Consider the following 26,437-nt stretch of genomic DNA (forward strand, 5'->3'; position numbering starts at 1 on the left):
TATAAAACTATATTTAACATATTTATTGTGCTTTGTAACAGCGTGAGAAATTCTAAGCCTTGTTGTTACTGACAAATGAAAGACCTCTAAACGGTTACAAACTTGCTTCAAATGAACTGTTCTTTACAAAACAATATTTTACATATTTAGTGTGTTGTGTAACAGCATGAGACATTCAAAGTGAAATATATCTACATGGTTCAAATTGCTTTTCCATTTGACCTAATTTTCATTTATATATATACTACAAAAATCTAACATTGTAAACTTTTCTCATTGATTGCAAAGGACCTATTCTATACCATTTAATAGTTTTTATGTTATTCTCTTACTCCCATCTTTTATTCGACGTACCCATTGCACCCCAAAGTGCAATTGCTAGTTTCATATTTTCCTATTTTTAACCCTTGCACCCTTCTTTGATACAAGCAATTTCTAAAATTAACATCTATACTTTAATGAGAACAAAAATTGTTTTTTACTAGCCGAGAGGCAAGACACACTCCACTAGTGACACTCGATATGCTAATTTTATATTGTAACTTGAGGATGCGAAATTGATAAAAATAATTCTGCTATTTGATAGATGGAATGTTGATGATAGTAGTTCTGTAGTTGCAAATCATCCAGATAATGGCAGGACGGCATTTTATATTAAATATTGAGGCAGCATATTTTATATCGCAGTTCGCGATACATGTTCTGCGACGGAGATGCTCCTAGTTCTGAATCCTCCTCGTTTCTTTCTCGGTGAAATATCTCACAATCACAAAATTCCAAAATGCATTTTATCTTCTTCTCTTAACCCACAATTGCGAATACGATGTTGTGCTAATCAGAACAACAAACCTAAATTGAAACCCTCGATTCTCCTGGATATGAGTTCTTCTTCTCCACCGTCTTCCTCGTATATACAGCTGGGCGAGGGCAGTGAAAGTGACAGTGGTGATAATAATACTAGTAAGACAATGTGGGGTAAGCTAGGTCAGAGGTTCAATCCCCGTGGCATTGTTTCGAGCGTCAAGGTTATATTGAAGGAGCAGCATTTGGCTCTGCCCCATCTGAATGTGCAGGATATAAGGTGGATTGATTGGAAGGAGTTGAAGAAGCAGGGGTTTCAAGGGATCGTGTTCGACAAGGACAACACACTCACGGCTCCTTACGCGCCCTCTCTCTGGCCCTCGCTCGCTCATTCTTTGCAAGATTGCAAATCTGTTTTCGATGGCCACATTGCTCTCCTCAGCAATTCTGCCGGTACATACAATTTCTTCTATTTCCTAGAAGAAATATGATTTCAATCGCCTTGCACTTTTAAGGGTTTCATTTACATTCCAAGATTGTTTTTTTTTTGTCTTGCATAGATTTACTTCTCTTCCGTTGGGAAATATTTGGTGAAGCTTATATTTACCCTATCTTCATGTTGACCGAATAAGGTATTACTAAAATATTTAAACATGGATCAAGCTACCAGAACATATGCTTTCAATCACATTACGTAATAAGGGTTTCCTTTGCATTCCAAGTAAAAAAAATTGGTTTGAATAGCACTACTTGATAACTTATCTTTTGTTGTTAAATATTGGGTGAGGTTAACAGTTTTCCTATCTTTATGATGTAGACTGAGTGAGGGACTGCTTAAAGTTATAAACATGTATCACGTTGAAATGTGCTTTTATGGGTTAGATTGCAATATAAACCTATAAAGCGAGCTTGTTGCGCATTTGAATTCCCAGTCTCTTAGCACACATCCAGTGTTGGTTAATAAGGTTTGTTGGATTCCTCAATATAGCGACACATATGGGGGCCATTCCCTGGTTGTGTTAGTACATTTGCTTTTATACATTTGTACGACATTCACCGAAGCATGCCCCGTGGTTGACAGTGTATGTTCATTCCGGATCCTTATTGAGCTAACTTTCCATCTTTATTACCCAGTCACACACACCATCCTAGTTGACCATCTTTAATTCCAGTGGATCTTAGAATATTAAATGTAAAGCTATGTTTCTGATTCAGCTGGAAATAACAGCTTTTCCAGGTACGAGTCATACCAGTTTTGTGTTTGGATTCGAATCGCCTGTGGAATCAGGCAGGGTTCGGTTTTATTGGTTGGAATTGCGTGGAAATGGTGCAGAGCGTACCCAGGGAATTGAAAAGCCGACATGGCAATTCAAACTTGATTCTGGATTGATTCCAGCAATTTTTTTATCTCCTGACCGGTGAAACCCTAAATGACCATTCCCAAACACTTAACAACTGCCATTATTATGCATTTTGTGTGAGAAGTCTCGCAGCAACAAGGAAAAGCACATTTTCTCATTAATATATGCATTTCATCTGATTCACAGATTTCTATGCAAACAGGAAAAGAGTCATAGCAGTACTTCGCACATAACAGATATTCTCGCTGCTTGAACTTAAACTGTGTATGATAAATCCCTTATGTTGAATCGATTTAAAAAATTAAAACTGTATATAATATTCTTTCTGCTAAAAACAAACTTCCTCATTCTCTATATTTATTTTAGCAGGTGAGCCCATGAATGGAAAGGGGTGGGTATTTCCCTCCTTGCCTGTTTCGTACCAATTCCACCAAAGTTTGAGGGGGGTCCTCCTCTCCTAACAGTTGGGCTGAGTTCCGTCAATATGGGTTACAAATTCATGCTATTTAATAACGGTGTATGATAACCTTATGGTAGTTTCATTTATGATATATCGTTCAAAAAAATTAAAAAGGATATGATAATAAAATTTGAATCAATTTATAATATAACCTATAATTAGGATTCATTAAGGAAAAGTCAAATTTATTATAAATTATAAATTTAGAATATACTGTTTAATTTAGTATATGTTACAATTTAGGATTTATCTTTATTATATTTTTTAATTTATAATACTTATTATATGCAGATTATGGATATATTTAGTATATTTTTAACTAAAAATTTATTTTAATATTGGACAATAAATAATAAATATCTATAATGATATTCAAGTTTGACAAATTGATATTAAATTAGTATTCTGTATTTCAAATGTGTAATATTTATAGTATTTTTGTTTAGCATATGCATGATACGACATTCTGAACTTAATTCCTAATTTTAGGCTTCAAATATGTACATATTTATGATTTTTATATGTTTTTTGTATGGACATACCCAGAATGTACCCAGCCTCACATTTTTTTTGTTATACTGACACACCATACCTATGTACTTGTACCCAATTTTGATTATGGTTTGGTAACTTAGATGTAAATAAATATTAGATGTTTAAATCTTAATGAAAATGCAAGTTGTAGGCTTTGGTATGACTAAGGCCACTGGTTGTGTGCTTAAACCTTAAAGGGTGCCCCCTTAAAGTTTTAAACCAAGCTGACCGGACTAAATTAGAGACCAGCAATGCCAACCTGTGTGCTGCTGATCACTAATTGGCCTCAGGGGTTTTGTATTTTGTGTACTTGGGCTGGACATTTATTGTATTGCCATTACTGGAATACCAGAGGTCCACAACTGCTTGGGCTTTTGTTCACAGAGTCAAGGGCCCAAATTTAGCACATATACATGTAAACATGCACTAGTGAAATCATCCATAAATCTATTAGCCAAAACCCCAAACATTTTCTGTAATATCCCTTGCCAAATTTGATTGAAAATTTCTGATTTAAATGCTCAAGGAATATTGTCAAACACTTGTCATGAAACTTTTGTATTTGCTGATTGTGGTTTCTTTTTGATATTCTGATTCATGAGATGATAATATGCATTCATTGAACTCAAAAGGACATATATCAAATTCTGAAGTTAAATGAGAATGCAATGTAACACCTACCACTAACCTTTTAATGACAATGTGTGACTGAAATCGTATGAAATATGCATCTACAGCTGTTAGACATTTCTACGAACATTTGGCATGCATTCTAAGAGACCAAAATGCACTCACAGCAGATTGTCATTAACACAAACACTTGTCATACAGACATGTAATTCCCACGTGCCAATGAGTGGTACTAACAGCAATAAATGTAGCCTCCAACAATCTGAAATCGCTCTTCAAACCCCTTTGAATTTATGTAGATCAACTCTTCTAAAATGTATTAGTACTGTAGCGTTTACTATTCACGGGTACTGCAGCGCACTGTTCACGGGTACTGTAGCAGCGAATAAATCTCTGAATATAATCCCTTTCAATCTGCAAACAAACTCTGAAAGAAACCCTCCAATCAGCTCAATATTGACTCCTGAATGAAGCCAACTCTCACAAGCATAATCAGATGATATCGCACACCCTCTATATGCTGTTACAATGAAGAAGCCACGCTCTCCAATGCCAACGAGCCTTGAATCCTGCAGAAACCCTTGGTATTCTATACTTCAATGCTCTAGAGAAACTTCAATCAAAAACTCCAATCACATAATGAAGTTTGATTCCTTTTGCACACTTGTATTTCCTCAAGAAGTTCGAACTTCTTCAAAAAGCTCTTAATTAACATTAAAATGTTATAATATTTCATTGGCATCAATAATGTAATTAAACCTTGGGTTATGTGCTCATAAATTATTAATAAACTTGGCCCCCTTCTCATGATAAATAGACCCTCATTTAAGTGCTTTATAATATAGAGTCATTTTATAACTTAATAATATAATCTCCAAGTAATTAATGTTTAATTGAGCCAATTAAACATTAATATCTCCATGAATACTATGTATTTTAGAACGTCATCTGAATTGGGAGCTAACATGAGGAGACTGCATATGACCATACCCCCTTTACTAAAAATAGCAGGGGTCCATCTCTAACATCCCAAGACTTACTAAAAATAGTAAGTAGAGAAAATGATGTCCGAATGATGCCAAATGAAGACCAAACTGAAGTACTCTGAACACTGGGGATGATACCAATCCTCAAAAGACCCTCTAACCAATCCCATTAGCCTACGAGGGTCAGGGTCATAGGCTAATCCTCACTAAAGAACTGATGTCAACAAAAAGGGGACATCACATTTTCTACATTAAAAACTCTTGGAAATTCTTGATGGAGAATTTGAACATATTGTTGATGTTGTTTCCAGCTATTTTTGGGAGTTTTCATAAGTTTCCCGCATTTGAGTTCAGCTTTCAAAAGTATTTATTAAGCCATTTCTAGGAGTTTTTGAAAGCTTCTGATATAGTATCCAACCACTCCAAGAATTTTTTGTCTTTCTCATACTGTTTCCTGCTGATTCTCTGTTTCTTACCTTTCCTTAAGAAGTCTTCTGACAAGTTTTAGCAGTTAATCTATTCATCCATCCCTTTCCTATATTCATGTTTCACTTTTCTAACATTGCCAAATTCCAAGTACTGTTTTCCATTTTTTTGTTGCAAAATAGCATGAAATGGTACTCATTATGAATGTCTTACAGTAGGTGATGCCAAACAGTGAGAAAGTTATTTTGTGAGGCTAACATTCTGAATCTAAGCAAACATTAAAAATATTTAGGTTTCTTCTTGAAACCCTGGTGCATATGGGATTTGATCCCGTGGAGGAGATGTCACAAATGGCTGACTTTGTTGCAATTCTATGGTTTTCATAATGAACTTTGGTTGGTTTATGTTTGTCAAAATTTGGGGAACTTCATGGGACATTTTCTTTTCATTTTCTAGGTGACTAGTGGGAGATAAATGTCAAACTATGTTCCACTTTGCATGTAACTAGAGACGGATCATTCCTTACCAAAATGCATAACCATGAAAGCAATACGATTGGAGTGTACTCAACCAATTGAATGCACATGCATTACCTTCAAATGTAGAAAGTGCCCATTGGTAAGAGAAGTAGAAGAGCCAAGCCAATAAGAAAGCTAACCAAAGTTAGATGACAAGGGCCTTCTAAAGAATAAGAAAACCTATATATTAAAAACAAGGTGGAGGAAAATTGGCTAATCATCAAACAAGGAGAGGGTGCCTCAAAGAAGCAAAAGGAGACATTGAACCCTAAAAAATGGTAAACTGTGGAACAAGCAAGGAGAAGACATTATTGAGGAGGATTTAATGAAAGATTGTGCCTTCATGGAAGTCATAGAAGGTCATGACTCATCATTGAAGAAGAGTTAATGATGGAGAATGCCTTAAAAAATCTATGAAGGATTTCTTGGGAGATTCTTAGGTATGGAAGTCTTCAAAAGAGGTATTTATGGTGGGGAAGGTAAGGACTCTTAGATGGAATGCTTTGAGTTGAAGGAGAGATCAAGTTGGGAGATTTGAAATATATAGCAAAGAGGCAAGTAGTGAGAATAAGGAGATAGTAAAACCATTGGCAATCTATCAATGAGTAGATAGTAAGAATGTAAATGTTAAAAAGGATGCCACAATAGTGGTTGCCATTGGATTCCAACCCCTACTCAAGAAGTACTGAAGAAGACATAAAGTATACACTAAATTAATAAAATTGATATCTTTGAATAACATGGGTATGGTTGCCATTGCAAAAGTAGAAGACGAAGGTTATGCTAGGAGACTAACAATTTTTAGAATCCATACTCATTTTCTTCTTATTATGTGTAAGATTCAAAGGGCCAACTCCAACCTCTTTTGTCCATAGGAAAGTGGATAGTGAAGGGAGTGTATGGAATATTTCAGGTACATTTGCTATATTTGTTGCGTTGGAAGATGAATTGTAGGTGGACTATAGCAATTAATGGATTTTTTTCTTTCTTTTTGTTACCAAGCTCTCAAGAGGTTTGTATGATAGGTGGACTATAGCAATTAATGGATTTTTTTCTTTCTTTTTGTTACCAAGCTCTCAAGAGGTTTGTATGATAGGCTTTGTTGAACTTTTTCGCTGGAAATTGTTAGAAATATTTCACTTGTCATGGAAGTGGAGGGAACGGGTGAAGGAATGCTTCATAATTTTTAAGTTTTTGGTTCCAAAATTAATTATTATTTTTCTTTCTTTTTGTTACCAAGTTCTTAAGAGGCTTTTGGAAGGCAAATCCACCTTCCTCTTGTCTTTATGTTATTCTCATTGAATCTTTGGATAGAACCTTAAAGAAAGATAGTAGGAGGTAGAATGTGAAAGGTTTTAATGTCTTGTGGCTAGTGACCTTACTACCCCACCTCTAGTTTGCAGATGACATCATTATTGTGGCTGAGCTGATCCTTGAAGTAGCATGCATGTATTAAAGTAACTTTGCACACAAATAGTGTGGCTTCAAGTCAATTGTTTAACATAAGAAAACATTACACATTCTCTTTTAATATGAAATTTAGTGAGCAAAAATAGTTCTTAGATTTTGGGATTCGTAATGGCACGTCTCCTCGATTCTTATGTTGGAATGCCTTGTAGATGAATTCAACAAATATGTTGAGTAGTTTCAAGGGGAAGTGATTGCCATTGTTATATGGTTGAATTTGCTTAAATCTACCCTTTAATTAATTCCTTCGTATTGGTTTTTCATTTTGGCAAGGCTCAATGAAGATCTTTAAGAGATAAATAGAATCATATAAGTTTTCCAATATGGCAAGGTGTCAAGGACAAAGGAAGTTTCCTTTGGTTGCTTGTCAAAAGGTTTTTATCTAGAAAATCTTGAGGGTACAAGTGTTAGTAACAATTTATAAAAATCCTATAATTTGCAAGACAATTAGACAATAAGAATGTTGAAAGAGATCTCACTATGATAACCTTATTAAAAGTATCAACTCTTTGGAATGATGTGTTTCATGCTAGGTTTCTAGTTTAAAGGGCATTTTTGGAATCAAAACAAAATGGGTTTCCATTGTTCATTTTGATCAATATTTGTAGGGCTTCTAGAATCGCCATGTATGAATGGAACATAGATAATGGAGAGAGGGCTGAACTTGTGGAGGATGCTTGGCACAAGGAGTACCGACCAATTTGTGTTGTGAGTTATAGTATTTGGCTTTCCAAGTCTAGAGAAAAAAGTGACTATAGAATTTGTAGGATTGTTCTTATTGAATAGTACATTGCAAAGATGCAAGGTGTTTTTCAATCAAAATCATTCCTTTTTTAGTGCTTGCACAATTTAAGAATTCATCAAGCAATCAATTGCACAAGCTTCACTAAACTTAATGTGTATGGAGTTTATAATCTAGTGATAGGATACAATATATTAATTGTGGTAACTCTACTTGTTTCTAGGGTGGAAGTGTAAAGGAAGGTATGGGATTCTCAAGCTTGGGCTGAAGGAAAAAGTTTTCACAGGTAGTTGTGAAAGGAAAGATTGTAATAGAGAAATAGCTTAAGTGAAGAGATTTTGAGGGCCTTCATGATATGTGCTATGTCTTAAGAGGTAGACTATATTCTTTTCAAATGCTCATTTCCACAAATTTCTTAGCTAGCTTTCTCGGTAGCTTTGATATGAGGTAGGCTCTTTCTAATGATCAAGGGGAAGCACTCTTGGAGTTGGGCTTTGAGCTCAAACTTTAAGTCTAATTTTTTTAGTCAAACTTAATACTTCTATTAATCTGTTGCATGCGTGTTTTGGAGTGAATTAGAAGGATCTTCTAAACCTTGAGCAATTTTGTGAAGGATGTTTAATGGACACAACACATTCAGATGCAAAAGCTTTCTAGCAAGTCATGTGTTTAAACTTTAAAGTCAAATCACACATTTATAGGTTGTCCTAGGAGTCATTCATTAGTCAATATGATTAATGAGCTAGCTCTATATCATATTTGTTGAGTCCCACCAAATCCTATTTTAAGCAGAAATTCAAAACGACTTATCCCGCATTTGGCAATACAAAGGAGTTTGTACAATCTATAGTGTAGTTTCCTTGGTGCATGTCCAAGTGGTCTTCAATAATCCACTTTGTTTGCTTAAAAATCCCTAAAATATTTGAGTTTACATTACATTGGTAGTAAAGTTTAGGTTAGTTTAGTTTATAAAAAATAATCATGTTAGCTTTTGTTAGTATTTAATGATGTTAGTCGTTAAGTGAGAGTTGTTTCCTGTATGGAGTTTGTATAGTTGGTTGTAATGGGAATGCTTGACAAGCAAATGCATATCATTTTAAATATTATTTTGGAAAAACTAGTATCATATAGCATTTTGTTTGTCTATGAAGAAATAAGGTGGATATTTTAATTGGGTGCAATGTCAGTGGAATCCAACATACAATCCTTTTGCTATGCATCATATAGATTTGTAATCTCAGAGCCATTCATGCTATGCCTAACTAGGCTTTCGAAGGATTGAATGTTGCATTTGATAGTTAAATTGTAATAGAGTCATAAAGGAGGTTGAAGGACATAGGAGGTTGGATGAATCTTTTCCATTTTGAGCTAGCTTCTTGTTGAGATATTGTACATTGCATAACAGGCACCAATTCTGCATTTATGTCCCTTCCTGGAGCAAGGGAGGGCTTGGAAGTTTTATGCCTTGTTCAGATCAGATAGTTGAGTATGTCTCATCCATGGGAAATATGTAATTGATTATGTCTTGATCCATAGATTTGGAGATTTGTAAGTATGGATAGTTGAGTTCGTCTTGATCCATAGGAGAGTTTACTTGTATGCCATTTCTATTAGTGTTGTAGGTGTTGCTTGGGCTGCTGTAGGTTCCAACAGGTTTCTAGAAGTGTGTTGGAAGTTGCTTCAATTGTGCGATAACATGTGGGTAACTTTGGAGGTAAGTCTATTGTTGCAGTTGTTTTGTTAAGTGATTTATATTGCTTTCAAACTTTCAGTAATGTAGGGAATTCTAGTAAAGGTGGACATGAATTTGAGGTTGGAGTTCAATTCTATAGGCATCTTGGTGGTGTTCCAAAACATCAAAATGAAGTTGTGCAGTTGAATATCCTTGCATATGTTTACTCTAGGTCAATTTTAACCAATTAAACATGTTGGAGGTTGTTAGGGTAGAAGGAGGTTAAGAGAATGATCACACATGGTTGTTTAATTGCTAGAGGCTATGACAATTTGCATTCTTCCTTGGCGAGTGACCATTCCTATCTCTTTTGGTGGCCTTTATGGTCAAGATGTAGGTCATTTGTCTTGTCCATGTGGGGTTCAACCAAATAGTTGGAATGGTTATGTTGGGTGAGTGCTGCCAGGCCCAAATGATGAAGTTTCCATTGCCGGCAACCAAAGAAGTATTTAGGGCAGCAATGAAAAGGAATGATGGGTTCGATGGGGCAAGCAAGAAGACTTTCATTGTAGGACAGCAAAATGAAAGTTGTATTTAGAGTATTCAGTATTGTGATTGAAAGAGTATAGTGGAGATTGAGGAGGGTGTTGGTTCATTGTACAACTCTAAAAGACTATTGAATATGACATCTTACCCCATGTACTGACAATAGATAGTAATGTGGTGTTGGTGACATTCCCTTCTTGGAGTTTTTGACCCGTTTTGGGTATTCTCCAGATGAATGCTTGTGTTTTGTGTTCTGTATCTTGTGTGTTTTGCTCTATTATTTGTTATCTCCTCCATGTAATTTGAATTACATATTGCTGCATGTGATTTGATTCTTATAGACTAGTTTGCTGAGATTTGTAGAGAGGAGTTAACCTGGGAATCCATAATTGATGCACCTTTAGGGTTATCAATTTTGGTCTTGCAGGGGTTGTCACGAAGTAGGCTAGAAGGCTGTCTTGGATTTCCCACACTATGCAGGCTTGTAGATTCAGTCTTGTGGTTGGCTAGAGAGTAGTTTTGAATCTCTCAAATGAATAAGGCCTTGCATGGGATATATTGAGAGTAGCAATTCTATGCTTGGTGACAACCTCAAGTGAGGGTCACCTATTGTGGTTCTTGACAGTTGGCATGCTCAATTGTCATGAAGGTTGATGGGGTCTCTACAGGTAGAGGAAGATATGAACACATCATTGGAGGTTGTGGATTGGTTATTTGACTCTAGTAGAGAATGAAGAAACATTAGTGGCAATGTTCTATGGAGATAGGTTTTGGTGGGTCTAGGTGACATCCCAAATTCTTGGGGACTTGGTGGGTATGGCACCCACAGAATTTTGACAGCCTGCTCCATTTGGTGTGTAACAATAGAAAACATTAGTTTGGATGGATAAAAAAGCTAAAACCCCTTAAAAGATAAAGGGGGAAGATTGCCATTGCAAATTCAGCATATTACTTTTTTACTTTGAATTTTGTTTGCTACTCTTAGTTTATTTAACTCATTTAAATAGCTGTTCCCTTCTGTACCACTATCATCCTCAAATTTAGCAAAGATTTTGTAGTTCATGAAATTGCATGCCCACGTTTTTGCATTCCTCTGTCTTTAAAACTTGGAGAAACACGAGTTGACTGTAATATGAGGTGCAATGGAGTAGCGTCTTGACTGGTGTGATAGCACACACGGAGTAGGTTAATGTACTTGAGAGTATCTAGAAGTTCACGTGGCAACAGATTGCATAGTTGGAGGTTGGCAACAAGTGGATAGGGAGAGGAACCATTGTTGTGGTCTTGCAGAGTTTGATGAGAGTGGTTGGCTAAGATTTGGAGCACTTTGAGAGGTAATGCAGAAGGTAGTTTGCGTGCAATTATCCTGGGTTGGTGAGAGCTCAAAATAGAAGTTGGGGTAGTGTGTCCTCAGGCGAGTGAGCTTGATTGAGAGAAGGGGGAAAAGAGTGAAATCTATGATGCATGGAACACAATAGAGTTGTTACTCATGGATATAATAATAATAATCCTTTCTGTCTGTTTACTATGAATTGTGATGTGTTGTGCTTGTGTTACTTTCGTTTGGACTTGATCGCTGGGTGACTGGTTTTTTTCCATCAACAGATAGTTGATACAATTCCAATCATAGATGGACAGGTTTTATTTCAATGGTCCGATTTTATCACTGTTGCACATAAACCAAAGCTATATTGGACACAGTAGAATTATCTTTTTGGTTGACTTGCTGGACCATTAATTGTATTGGAGCATGTTTATTATTTATTACCAGTTTATGAGTGACTTATACTCTCACAGACATTCTTTGACACTTTGTTCGATTCACTATACATCAAAGATGGAGAATAAATGTTTACAATCAGATAAATTTAGAGTGGGTTAATCAAAGGGTAATAAAGGGTGGAGTTAATCAGTGTCAATGAGGAGCTCTCAGATTTTTATCTAGAGGCATAATGTTGAATGATAAAATGGGATTCACGCCATTCCAAATAGGAGAGATTGCCATGTTTAGTAGTGTGAGATGAAGTATCATAATAGATAGTGCTTGATAAAGAGAGTCCTTCTGCACTTATTGTCATTTAACATGTATCGATGTAATAGCAATTGTTCCCAAGTCATGTATGTTGATGATATGCTTATTTACTTTATTTGCATGGCTTAATTGTGTTTATAGTTGTCTCACTTGCAAATTGTGGTGTGAGAAAATAGAGATGGTTAGTAACTTGTGAGCTTGTTTTATCCACCCACCAAGAAAGATAGTTTCAACATTCATCTAGTTTTCCAACAGTTTTTTTACTTTATAAATGTTTTTTTGTAATTCACTCACATATCGTGGTTTGAGAGAATAGAGATGGTTAGTGACTTGCAAACTCTTTTCATCCACCTGCCAAGAAATATAATATCTATCTTCATCTAGCTTTCACATATGTTTTTATTGCCCCATGCAAACAATTTCTGTGTAGATTGGCCAGCCCTTGATTCCAGGCATGGGAAACGTAGTGGGGTTTGGTAACTCATTAGTACTCAATTCTCCTTTTACCCACCTGTTAGGACAAAATAGTTTCTTTGTACATGTAGCTTCCTCATCTGTTTTCAACAGATTTGATCAAGTGGGAGTGGAAAATATCAAATGGCAATCCCATTTTTGAGTGAATGAGCGAGTACATTTTTTTATGGGTTGAGCATCCGTTTGAGGCAACCTTCAGCTTAGATGTCATGGCCAAGGGGGATCTCTTTCATTGATTTCACCCTGCTCAAGCACCTGAGTTTGTTCATTGGGTTACACCACATCTATAATTGGATGTGGTAATATACCCTACTCAACATTCAATTTGTACACTTAAGCAATTAACACGTTTCATTGGGATTTGACCATGGGTCTCCATTGTGAAAGCTTCTATGATATATTATTGGAGTTCATTCCGTATGATCAGAGCAGGCATATTGAACACTTGAGAAGAATGCCTTTTTTCAGTCCTATTTCTTGATATATATTAGCATAAACATTCTTGAGTGATAATCATATTCTTCTTTGATGCATTGACAGAGCAGGGCTTTATCAATATGATCCGGATGGTTCAGAAGCAGATGCATTGGAGAAGCTTATTGGAATACCTGTTATAAGACATGGTATGGTCACTGCTTTCCATTCTAGTAATTTTTGCAGATGATATTATAAAGTCTTGGTAATGAGGTTGATCAAATTTTAATCTACAACATGTTTGTATAACTAGATTGAATGGTATATTATTTATCTCTAATTTCAATTGAAACACAATTCTTTTCTATCGAAACGCAATTCTATTCTATTGAAACACAATTCTTTCTTCAGTAAAAGAGATGAAAGGCACCTATAGATTTGAGAACTGCTTTATTTTTCTTTTACCACCTGCTGGGAGTTTATGATTAGAACTGATCATCACAGCTTTCAATTTGGTACTCATCTATTGGAGGAGGAAGTATCTTTTTAATTTTTATTGCTGTTAATTTATATTCAGGGAGTTTTGTGAATTTGCAATTGATTGCCTTGGGATAGCCATATTTGCTTGGTTCCTTTTTTCCTTGTTTGACATTTTCTGTTGGCTTTAGTGTACTTTTGTTTACTGCTACTATTGTTTCAACTTTCAAGAGTTATGTGAGATAAGTTCCTTTTATTTTTTCTGTTTTCATTTTTCTCACACTTTGAGAATGAGCAGTAGATTAAGAACATAAGAATGATTAAATGGCTGAGTTTATTCTGCCATTTAAAAGAATGTTTTGCCTTGTAAACATTTGTGCAATTAAATGATCTTTACTTGCCCCATCATTTTTAGGGTTTGGCAAGTCTGACTTTAGTTTAAGATATGTTTTGGACCACAATAACATGTGCATAGATTATATACACATGTTAATGTTTCCTTAAGATATGTAACAAAAACAAGTTCAATTCAGTCATGCAGAAAGATCATGATATCCCTTCCATCTCCTTCAATGATCCAGTTCAAACTCCAATGATCCCCCTAACAAACTCCAATGATCCTCCTAATCAAGATCAAGGTATCCCTTCGTCTCCTTGTCCTAATCCCTCTCATAATCCTAATTCACCTCAAGATCCCATCACCCCTATCAAAGCTAGTCATGAACCACTTACCTATCAAATGGGTTCCTCCACTTCCATCCAATCCGTTCTACTTCATGATCCTATTGTTTCTTCCATACCATATCCTCCTCAAAATGGACTCGCGTCTTGTTTTAAAAGCAACAAGTATCCTATTGCTAAAAAGAATTGTCAAAACATGCATTATCAAGGCAAAGGGTTAGGCCTACATGAACAAGGTATATTAGAACCCCTTCATATCAAAGCAAATCCCAATTATCATGGCATTGGCTACATAGCTCTCTCAAAACGTTGGTGTCCCTATTAAATACCAGTGTTCTACCGGCGTTGGGGACGGGGGGATGGGTTTCCAGGATGGGGGGACCAAGGGCCGAAGTTTGGGGATGGCGGGGGGACAGCGGCAACGGGTTGGCGGGGTGGTGGTGTTGATATAGTTATACATATACATATAGTACTTGAAAAACTAGTTTTGAAAAGATGTATGACAGTATAATAGTATAAGAATTACATTTCAAATGAAACTATAGGAAATTTGAAATACTAAATCTAAATACCAATATTTCTTCAATGCTAGTTATGTTGTTATATGGAGCCTAATCAGACTCGGAGGTTAAATTTTCCCTACTTCCATTAGTGTGGTTTCCCCCTATATTTTTCGACGGGGGTTTGGGGGCAGCGCCCCCAAGTTGGGGTCAAGGGGCATCGCGGAGACGTCTCCCTGTCTCCGGTGGTGCTTGGGTGGCGGTGGCGGGACGGCGGGGGACGTCGTGTCCTCATCCCCCCATCCCCGTCTCCGAGCCGTGGCCAAAAAGGGGGGGACGCGTCCCCGTGGAACACTGCTAAATACCACATTCATTTATCTAAATCCAAGCATACACAGCCCTATCCTCCAAATCCATTTTGGGTCCTTTTATCCTAAAATCAAAGCCTTTGTCCCTTCCATCTATCTTAGGACCTTACATCCCTTCATTCACTATCAATATGATCCCTAGCTCACAATCCAATTACCCTGTCATAAATCAAGATCAGCAAAGGTACACATCTTTGAGCACCTTCCAACCATCTACCTACATCAACTTATCCAAAAGACCTCCATTTGTTCCTATTCATCCACGAATCCCATTCCTTTTGGAAGCAATTTGGATGTAAAGCATAAGATCCATAAGTCCAAAAATCCATATACATCCAAAGATCAACATGTCCAATCTGAAAGACATGTCAAATCAAAGAAAAATTTGATCCAAAAGAAAAGGCAATATTCAAAAGGCCACAAAGGCCCATTAAGCAAAAAGAAAAATCCAAATCTATTTGGATTCCTAATTTGCTCATAGATGCAATGTGTTCCAAAGAACCAGAAAGAAAAGAAAAATCAAAATCAATGTGGTTTCCCATAAAAGCATTGCATCCCAAAGAAAAATCAAAATGGGCATCTAGACTTGCTGTTCCAAAAGCTTCCTTCAATCGTCCATCTACACATCTCCCACTTTCTAAATCTATTCTTCCATCATTTCCTTCATCCATTTTGGGTCTTTATGTCCCTAATTCCACATCCACTCCTCTATCAAAAGCTCAAAATCCAAGATCCACTTGTCCTCCATCACTCCACCACCTCTCAAGGTGTGTGCTAACGTTGATCTTGAAGACATTTCCATCTATCCTTATGCAAATCTTCCAACATCCTATCTATTATTTAACACCTATTTTCCATCCTTCCATCCCTCCCATTCAATCCTTTGCATAAATCCTTCATCTGTGAAATAGGCATTTGTGTTAGTTTGTCACACGCTCGCCCACGCTCAATCTCATGTTCAATCCCGTTGGTATGTTTTTTATGCACGTGCAACTCAGAATAAAATACCCAGAGATATCTTATTCTCTTTTGATCAAAATCTTCTATGTGCTAAATAGATGGATTGTGTGATCACAAAGACGACTCCAAGGTTCCAAATTCATGCAGATAGTCTCAGTTGGTTCATTCTGATATGCTGGTAATCTCAAGGGGGGCTTACATAGCTGTTCAAGGAGTGAATCAATCAAAGGATTCTATTGATTCCAAACACTTGTAAAAATGATTTTGCAATAAGTTCTTTTTGATCCTACTTCTACGAAGACTTGAAAACAAAGGAAAAAGGGTGAGGGTTTAGAAAGATAATTTTAATCCTAATTTAATCCTATGAACTTTGGAGACAAAAATTGCAAAAGTGGAATTAAAGCCAATTCTTACTTCGCCGAATTAAACAACTACACAAGACTAGTGCTATCTTCTAAGGAATTTTAAAAGATTTTCATATCTCTCATATTCACCAACACTTTGAACAATGAATATAGCAATAGAAGTTAAGTTTTCATTTATTGGTTCATGCTAACTTTGCACAATAATTGAAAATCATCCAATTATCAAAAGTATGAACACATCCATTCCATATTAAAGCAATTCTATCAAATCCTTCATTCAATCTAACAACTTGAAAATAAAATCTATTCTATTGAGAGCCAAGAAACCATGCTAACTTGCAAAAGTAGACAAAATTCACCAACAATTGAACAATGAATAATGTCTTGGCACTTAAGAAGTATCACTACAACAATTTCTTAAAAATCTCCCCCTCTACAAATGAGAGGAGGATGGTTTATATAGGCACCCCATTACAAAGCAACGGTCCAGATTGATTCAAGATCAATGGCCAAGATTAAAACATTAAAGCCCTAATTAGGGTGGGTTAATTGCAAAAAAACTCCTTTTGGCCAATGAGAAATTACAATGTTTTGGATAACCAATGAGAAAGTAGGAGCCATTTAATATCTTCCACTTGTTGAGTTAGTTCATTGCTTCAGGACATGTCTGACTTGGGACCCTTGGATTGGCTGATTGATGATTAGGAGGCCACCTCAGCTTGCCTTGTAAATTTGATTCCCCATTATGAAGAAGTGGTGATGGGAGGCCACCTCAGCTTGCCTTGCAGATTTGATTCCTCATTATGAAGAAGTGGTGATACCTTAGGCAATATCTCTTGAGATGCAATCATTGTTCCAATTGCATCATCTTGGATGATCAAGTTTCTAACTCTGATTAGCTTTTTTGAAACTATCCTCCTTCCTTGATTATGAAATTCCATGCCTTGGACTTGGATTCCCTAGTGGAGCTCTTGACTTCATGTTGCAACGCTCCTCAACCAAGATTACCTCCTTGTATTGATCCTTACACTTGGATTTCCGAGGGAAATTCAAGATGATTAGAACATTTTCTTCATTCTCATTGTGTCTTGAACTTACTGCTCCTTCTTGTGGAATCTTTTGACCAACGTTGATGTAGAGCCTGTCATCCTGGATGACTTGATCTTCTTGAATGTCTTGATGAAGTGTAACTCCTTCTTTGTTTCTTTAATGCTTGGATTCCACCTTGAAGCGTGAGTGTTGTCCTTCCATGCATTGTAGAACCATCATTCCAACCGGTTCCTTTGTTATTGAACTTTATCTGCGTCCTTTTGGAAATTCCTTCCTGAGTTGACATCTACCACCTGAAAGTCATGAAAATTTTCCAAGTTATATCAATAAGGGGGAATTTCGAAGGATAACTCTGATTTTCCTCATTGAATTATTGAAACCAGACCCAAAATCAGACGTAGCCAAGTCCGAGAATGAAAAATCAGAGTTTGGAAAACTTTGGAAATTATGAATTCAAGTTTGATTATGAACTTTTAGTGAAAATTAGACTTAGGATAATTCTGAAAGCTAAACTCAGACTTGGAAAAAATTCTGGAAGCTAAAATCAGACTTGGAAAATTCTGGAAATGTGAGAAATTAAGTCTAATTTATGAAATTTCTTCCTCCACAATTGAAAAAGCACAAAAAACAACATTGTTCTTTGGTGAAATCTGAAGAATTTGAGGTGGAAAAATCCCTGTGCAAGTCTGAAAATTAGGAATTCGGATCCAAGGAAGGTAATCTTGAAGTTGGAAACTCTGGAAATCTGTCTCTAAAACCCTTTATCAACCTGATAATTTTGAAGAAATTCCTTAATTGCTTTGAGGAATTTCCTTCCATGACTTTAAATGTCTGATTTCCTCCTTAGAAACTGTTTGGCATCTGCAGTTCATTTGAAATCTGCTTTGAAAGGAATTCTTCCAAGAGCTCCAATTTTCAAGTATGAGATGCAACTTGTGAATAGTGAATTGCCAAAGCTATGTTTATAGGAAATTCGAGCTTGCTTGGCCTTGCTTTTTTGTGTTTTAAAGAGTTTTAATGGCAATGAATGTGGTCATGATTTGCTTCTTCAGGTCGAACCTCCTTGTTTTTTTTTTTTTTCGATTTAAAACTCAAGGCAATTTTCTCTCTTTGCTTCTTTCTAGAAACCTTTTTGCTTTATTTCCTTTTCAAGTTCTTCAACACTTTTCAAACTTAAGCGAATTCTTGCTTTAATTGTTTTTTCCCTTTTTCCAATACTTTGCTAATTTCAAATTTTTCCCTCTCATGGGTTAGGTGGATTCTCATGCCTAGCTTTTGTGTTTTAATCAAATAAAATTTCAACCCTTTTTCCAAAATCCTCTTGGGCAATTTGTTTTTTTGTTTTCCTCCTTGCTTTATTCACTTTTTCAACTTGCCAAAACTTTTTCTCCTAGGGTGGACTTTGCAAGTGATTTGGAATTGAATTTACATGCCTAGGCGGACTTTGCTAGTGTTCAAGGAAAGTTTGGCCATGGCATGGGCGGACTTGAGGTGTGTGCAAGGAATGTTTGCCAAGGGGAGGGGCGGACTTTGTATGTTCACAAGGAAAACTTTCCCATGTCTCAAAAATTTCGACTCTTTTCCTTCTCCAAGTATTCACCCTTAACCATTTTCTGATTTTCTTTCATTTTTCATCCACTCCTAGGGCGGACTTTGATGAGGAATTCTACCATGTCCTAATACTCTTTTCTCTTCATTAATATGGCAACGCTTAACCATTTTCTGATTCCTTTACTACCAAAGTGCTCACCCTTCCAAGGGAAGACTTCACCACGAGTTTAGGAATGTTTTCCAACGCCAAGGGCGGACTTTGCACATGGCCAAGGAAGTTTTCAATCATGCTTTGCGGACTTGCCATGCTTACAAGGAAGATTGCATCTTGAGATGGGCATACTTCATGTGTTGGTGAAGAACTTTTACCATGCTTGCTAGGCGAACTTCACTTCTTGATAAGAAATTAAATGATGTCCATACTTAACCAAAATTCTTATCCTTCTTCCAACACTTAATCTCTTTTCACACCCACTCCTTGGGTGGACTTGGCTAATGCACAAAGAAGTTTATGCCACCCTAGGGCGGACTTCATCATGACTTAAGGATTTTTCCTAGTCGCTAAGGTGGACGTGATATGTTGATAGGGAATTATTCCAATCTGCCTAGGCGGACTTGGTAGTAGGACAAGGAACTTTACTCACCTAGAGAGTGGACTTGACACATGGAAAGGGAAGTTTTCCACAAGGCAAGGGCGAACTTCAGCATTAGTTAGGAATTCTTCAACCTTGCCTAGGGCGGACTTGCTATGAGGTCAAGGAAATTTCATGTGCCTTGAGCAGACTTTGCATCTTGATTGTAAATGTTCGGCATGCTGCCACACTTATCCCAAATTTCTGACTTTTTCCCTTCTTGAAGTGCCAACTCAACTGTTTTTCTCACCCACTCCTATGGCGGACTTCAAGGATTCTTAGAAATTTTCTACCTTAAGGAGGGCGGACATGGCAATGGCTTGGAAATTTTGCCACCTTTCCTAGGCGGACTTAATGAAGCCCTGGAAATTTCTCCATTATTGAGTGAACCTTGACATTTGATCAAGACTTTTATGATTTCCTTGGTTGGACTTCAAATGGGACCAAGAAATTCCTCCATGGATAGGTTTTCTTCATGATTCGAACGAGGAATTTCTAGATCCAAGTTCCAGACTTAGTCAAATTCTTGTGATCTCCAATTAGCTTTTTGGAAGACATCCTCTGGATTTGAAAGCTCTTTCATACTTGATTTATTGGAAGAACTTTCCTGACTTGACATTTCTCCTGACCTGATGACCAGCTATGCTCTCGAAAAAAGCAAAACAACTTTCTATTTTTAGAAAAAAACAAAAAGCAGACTGGAAAAGTAGGTACCTGGATTGGCCCCAAAATGCCAAAAACGAGAAATTGCGATTCTACTCCTTCGACCTATTAGGGCACATCTGTAGCATCAAAACACACTTTTGACCACTCCTTATTGATTTTAACGACGACTCCAAATTTCGAAAAACTTGACTCATTTGTAGAGGCTAGAGATTGGAGACAAAACCTTAAGATGCCAAAACACTACCCTAAAAAGCAAAAAAGGGGGGGTGTCCCCATTTGCAATGGGTCGATGTGTGAAAACTTCACAAGTCCATTCCCTAGATATTTATCTCATGAAATGCTTCAAAATCCGAGGTTGTTCCTCTTTTAACATTATCTTTTGGTTAGGATTTGTATTTGACTTGGAAGAGAATCACTTATTGTATCTTGATACCAACGTCTTCTAATTACTATATCTCACGTACTTAATCAATTGCTCTATGTCATTGTGGTTTCTTAGGTGAAGACATGGGTAGTGAAAAATCTAAAATCCTGCTTCAACAACACTGTAATTCTCTAACCTATGTGAGCTTCATTGCTTACGAGTCAACGCACAATATAATAAATGACAAGAGAAAAAACAATATCAAAAGACCAAAACAAAAGAATGAGCAAGAAAAAGAAAAGCAAAAGAAGGATGAAATGAAATATCAAATGCTTGGCTTTGGGAACATGCGAGTAACTCCATGGGGGCTATAGACGCTTGACCAACAATGGAGCAATATTCACAAGATTATAGTGATAATCTCATCGAGACTATTTATGTCTGCTAGCAGCGAGGCTCAATCCAGGATGCTTTTGAAGTCAGGGTGACTCACGTAGTTAGTCATGTTGGATTCTAAGGATTACAATGGTCATATGAGCCGGAATAAACCCACTTGCACACACATGGGTAATCAAAGACTAAGTACCTTGATCCAGTTTGGGATTCTTCTTCCCTTTTGAGTATGCTTCCTAGTCACTAGATATGTTTGGTTGAATTTTCGGGAGATTCTAAGTGTGGTTTGGGTCTCTATCTTTGAAATGTTCAGGAACACTTATTCAAGCAGCACTAGATGTTGTGACGACTTCCACATTGCCCCTTTTGCAAATGGAGACCTCTATACTTGGGGGAAAATTTCATCCACTCTCTATCCTTCCTGCCACATCTCCCCTTGTCCTTCATCCACTATCCATCCTCCAATGTCCATTACCCTATCTACATCTATATTCCCCTTATCCTTCGTCCACTACCCATCCTCCAATGTCCATTACCCTATCTACATCTATATTCCCTTTTCCACCTTTGATCTTGACAAGGCTAAGGATCTTCATAAGCAGCACACATCCTATTTGCTTCAACTTATTCACACTCTTTAATTCATATCCCTTATCTTATCCATTTCTTACTTCCATCATCCATTATCACTCTTGATCTTGCTTATCTTATCCAATCCTATCTGCATCCTATGCATATCCATCCCTTGATCTTAAGCAAAACTAGGGATATAAAATGCAAAACATGTTTTTTTAGAATTCTCTTGATATATCCATGCCTATGGACCACATACCATTCATTGCATTGAGCTATTACCTTACCTTGCTATATCCAGTCCCCTAGCTTGGATAAACATGTGGTCACCTCGCAAGACAGTCCTTGGAAACCAAATCAGCTCTGATTCCGTAATAAGCTGCCTCCATCTTTCACTAGCTCCTCCATACATTCATAATGTTATATGCCTTGCTAGACATTGGGACAAATAAATATATCTTGCTTGAGAATAAATCATGACACATCTTTTATCTCAATTAGTAATCCAGACATTCCTTAAAAATTCCAAATAAATAACTCCTAAAAAATTAAAAAGAATCTTAAAAAATCCAAAAAAAGTTGAAAAATATTTCAAAATCCAAAAAATAAAAATTGAAAAAAATCCTAAAAAAAAGAAAAAAAATCACAAAAAACTAAAAATCAAAGCAATAAATTATCCCTTGCAGATCGAATACCTAGGCGGATACAAAGAAAGCATAGACCATCCATCAAATCAAATTAACAACAGACAAACTCTCAAAGTCTGCAATCAAACCGATCACATGTTTTGTTAATCAATCCCATCAATCCCATCAATCTGATCAATCAATCAATCTACAGATCATTCCAACCATCTCTTCTATCCAAATCAAATCCATGCATGTAATCAACTAATCATTCTACTATGTCTCATACAACACTCTTCTTCTTTTGAGAGATCATTCATGCCTTTAATGCACAAACAATCTCTCAAGGGGGCACCCTACCTCCACTCACCATTTATTGCTTTTGTTCAGCTGAATATTATGCAACCTTTTCTATTAGCCATCTAGTACCCTTGGATAATTAAACTTGTCTGCATCTCTTGTTGTTGGTCTGTAAAGGACAAGTTTTACTGTGACTAAAGACATACTAGCATGTGCTGGTAAATATGCTCTATTTAATTATTTGATGGCTGAAAGATTCTCTCTGCTCAATTTAAATTTACGGCAGTGTGATTCATTTAAATATTATGATATCTTTTCCCTTAGAAGTCCATTGCCCTTATACTTGTCGGCATGTCTTTATATTGGTCTTTGAAAAATAAAGTCTGACTTTGTCTAAAGGCATACTGATATCTGCATGTAAAATATGAATTTGATTTGATGACTAGGAGATTCTGTGTCCAATTTAAAGGTGAATAGTTTGTGCAATGATGTTTATTCGTCCTGCTGTTTCTTCCACTGATTGCAAATTCTGTTGGTCACAGGAACAAAAAAGCCTGCAGGAAATGCAAAAGACATTGAAAAGTACTTTGGTTATGATCCTTCATTGCTTGTGATGGTATGCTCAGTAAACACCAAGGATTATTCTATAGGTTTCATGGAAGTGCCTTATTGTTGAATATTTTAGAAGTTCCATAATGCATTTCTGTTGTGAATTATAATGCATTTGAACTGTGAAATGTTCTTGTTCGTTCCAGGTTGGTGATAGACACTTCACAGATATTGTGTATGGCAATAGGAATGGATTTCTAACTATTTTGACAGAGCCTTTAACTCTAGCTAGGGAGCCTTTCATTGTGAGACAAGTATGGTCTTCTTTCCTATCTCTGTGTTCTGTCCATTTACAGCTTTTTCTATCTTTTTCTGCTGCTGACAGCTTTTTTCTGGCATCAAGATCTGGTTTTTTTAGTTCAGCATTCTCAAAATGAGCAATTGCCTTGGCTCGAATGGAACATTTTATATTTGGTCTAACGAGGTGATTGTTGTGTGCTTATTGGTTGCTTAAATAGTGTCGTTGTGCTAACAACTCTTTTGGAAGCCATTTCTTTATATCTGTTGTTATGAACCTAGCTGAAACTTGTCATAACTGCAAGGTTTGAATATAAAATCTGGAATAAGGAAGTGAAATTCAAAATCCCGAATCTTCATTGAAAGAATCTTTTCTACCTGTTCCCCCAAAAAATGCAAGGTTCTGACAAAAGAACAAGGATTTAATTGCAACGAGAAGAAATAAAAAGCAAAAATGTAGTACTATTAAAATATCAACTCAGGAAGCATATAGAAGAAAAGAGAATTCCTCAGGAGGTCTGAGCACCAACTCTGGTTCAGAGAGTCTCTTGAGTGTGGCATGGTTTCTGCACTTGACAAGGCACATTCACCAGAGACCTTTGCGCAAAGGATAACTTCCTCAAACTTATCTTACTCTAATATCTAATGGCCTATTTCAGCTACTTTTTTGCTTTAGCCCTTATATCTTTTGCATGTGGCATAGTTGATTGTTTTTTTTTTATAAATCCAAAACTACAGCTGACCGATGCAAAACATGGGATATAATTGACTAAAAATTTCTAGTACCCCCACAAACCTGCTCAAATAGACTGACTAATTTCTTAATCAGCTAATTCTGAGGGAGATTATACTCAAGCATCTTAACATCCATGATAGATTGGAAGTATGAAAACAATGAAATAATTGCATCTATCTTAGTTATTTAATCCACAAGAATTTTACTAACCATTATATCTCTAGGTTTTTGATCTTTTAATTAAAATATAAGCTACATCTTTAGCTATGGCCAAGGGCCCAAGACATTTGAGATAGTAGTATTTAGATGAAATCTTAGCAATTCATGGTGAATAATCAAGTTTTTATTAATTCAATGACAGGTAAGGAAGTTGGAGAGTTTTCTTGTACGGTGTTGGTATCGTAAAGGGTTTAAACCTGCAAGTCATCATTTGCTTTCGAGCAAACATGAATGCATTAGAGATCCTAATTGATAGAAAATTCTCAATTATGGCTGCTGAGTTTGTGTGTTGAATGTTCCCACATGGGTTGTTGGGATTACGGTGCTGTGTCCATTATAAAAGCTTTGTGCAGGCAGGGAAAGAATTTTCTTCGGAAAGAAAAGTTAGTCAGTGTTGATATCTTCAAATTTGGTGGCTTAGCATATTATATCCTTGTTAGAGCCAAGTGGTTTATGGATCTTGTTTCCATCCCACTATTGCATGCTTTTGGGGAAAAATTTCCTATGTTGTAGGTTAATGTCTGGATTAATATATGGCATTTGACTAATTATTGGCTCGGGACAGTTACTACTTAAATCATGTAACTGTTGTCAAAGTAGTTTACTTGATAGGGTGCAAGCATTACAGCAAAATATATGTTTATTATTAGCCTGTTGACAGATTTATAAGAAGTTGAATTTGATGAACATTGAAAAGTGTAAGTTGTCCATTGTTTTAAGAGAATGCAACATATCACATTTAGAATTGCAACTAAGTTCTCTAATAAATTATTTTGGAGCTTCCATTGAGTAGAGGAATGGAGAATATAGGAGATTTAATATTGTGTGATATTTGGGTGTGCATATTACATGGCAAAATGTAGACCTATAATTTGTTGCTTTGGAAGTTTGTGTCAGTTAACATTAATATTTGCAGTTAAATTACGTTTTAGATCTTATGTGGTATGTAAATACTTTACGTGGCAAGGTGCAACAATCACGATCTCAAGTCTAGAGAGTGGTTCACAGTTCTTGCAAAGCACAATTTTAGAAAGGTTCTTAATGTTTATGATACGATCTCAATACTTGTCATTGTTAATATGTTCTTAATGGCCATTTTAATTATATTCAATTCTTCACACGTTTTTGTATTGGGTTTGTTGGAGTTAATGAAGATAGATATTTTGAAGAAACAATATTTTGCTGAAGATGTAATCATGCTGATCATCGGTTGTAGGTAAACACTTAATGCAATTTTGAATTTACTAAAGTGTTCCCTATATAGCTAAATGCATTGAATCGCAACTTGTGCAAGTTGAGATTCAATATAGGTAGACTATATTGATTTCAGAAGGAACTATCGGAGCTATAATCATTGGCAGTTCTCTACATGGATGACCAACTCAACTATCTATCAACGTGTCTGTTTGAGTAAATGCTTATGAATGATGGTCGAGTTTAGACACAAATGACTTAAAAAACAGAACCTGCCAACCTTCCAGCCTAGAAGGCAATTCAAGGCACTTGCTTGGTAATTGTTTGCTTTGACAAAGTTGGTTTCCTAGGTCTGAATTAAAGATCCAAATAATAATATTATTACCAGTTCTAAATAATTTTAGTACCTGTCATTTAATCAATCTGTATACATGTGCATGTGTTGGGGAAGCCTGATCCATTTTTATTGGCTTTCTCCCGTAGTTGAGCTAAAAATATTGTTTGATTATTGTTTCAGAAGTGGAATTTTGGAGTGGTTGGCGATATGCATACAAATATCAACTTTGTTAAGAAACAATACTAGGGATTGAATGCCTTAACTGGGATAAATGCTTTGTTAGAGGTTTTATAGAGTTAGTTAACCTCTTTTCTTAAGAATAATGTCTAAGAAGTTGAGCCCTCACTAGATTCTAACAGCAACATTGCGATCAAAGTTACTAGTAATCTCAACCTACTAGAGATTGAGTGCCTTAACTAGGATAAATGCTTTGTTAGAGGTTTTATAGAGCTTAACTTGAGCTACTTGTCAACCTATTTGCTTAAGAATAGTGTCTAACAAGTTGAGCCCTCACTAGATTCTAATGGCAACATTAT

General features: G+C 36.3%; 1 protein-coding gene across 2 annotated transcripts; it reads left to right on the forward strand.

Moving 5' to 3' along the window:
• The first annotated feature begins 532 nt into the window (after positions 1–532).
• On the forward strand, positions 533–25,066 carry LOC131030406 (phosphatidylglycerophosphate phosphatase 1, chloroplastic/mitochondrial). 2 transcript variants are annotated; one of them, XM_057961236.2, is made up of 5 exons: positions 540–1,254; positions 13,195–13,272; positions 23,112–23,185; positions 23,325–23,432; positions 24,513–25,066. In XM_057961236.2, exons 1-5 carry the CDS (start codon positions 714–716, stop codon positions 24,621–24,623), a joined length of 912 nt encoding a protein of 303 aa, XP_057817219.1. In that variant the 5' UTR covers positions 540–713; the 3' UTR covers positions 24,624–25,066. The 2 variants fall into 2 exon arrangements, with proteins under 2 accessions (XP_057817220.1, XP_057817219.1); XM_057961237.2 differs by lacking the exon at positions 23,325–23,432 and having other exon boundaries at positions 533–1,254.
• The last annotated feature ends 1,371 nt before the right edge of the window (positions 25,067–26,437 follow it).

The sequence above is a fragment of the Cryptomeria japonica genome, chromosome 7 (genome assembly GCF_030272615.1).
Source record: "Cryptomeria japonica chromosome 7, Sugi_1.0, whole genome shotgun sequence".
Taxonomy (NCBI): domain Eukaryota; kingdom Viridiplantae; phylum Streptophyta; class Pinopsida; order Cupressales; family Cupressaceae; genus Cryptomeria; species Cryptomeria japonica.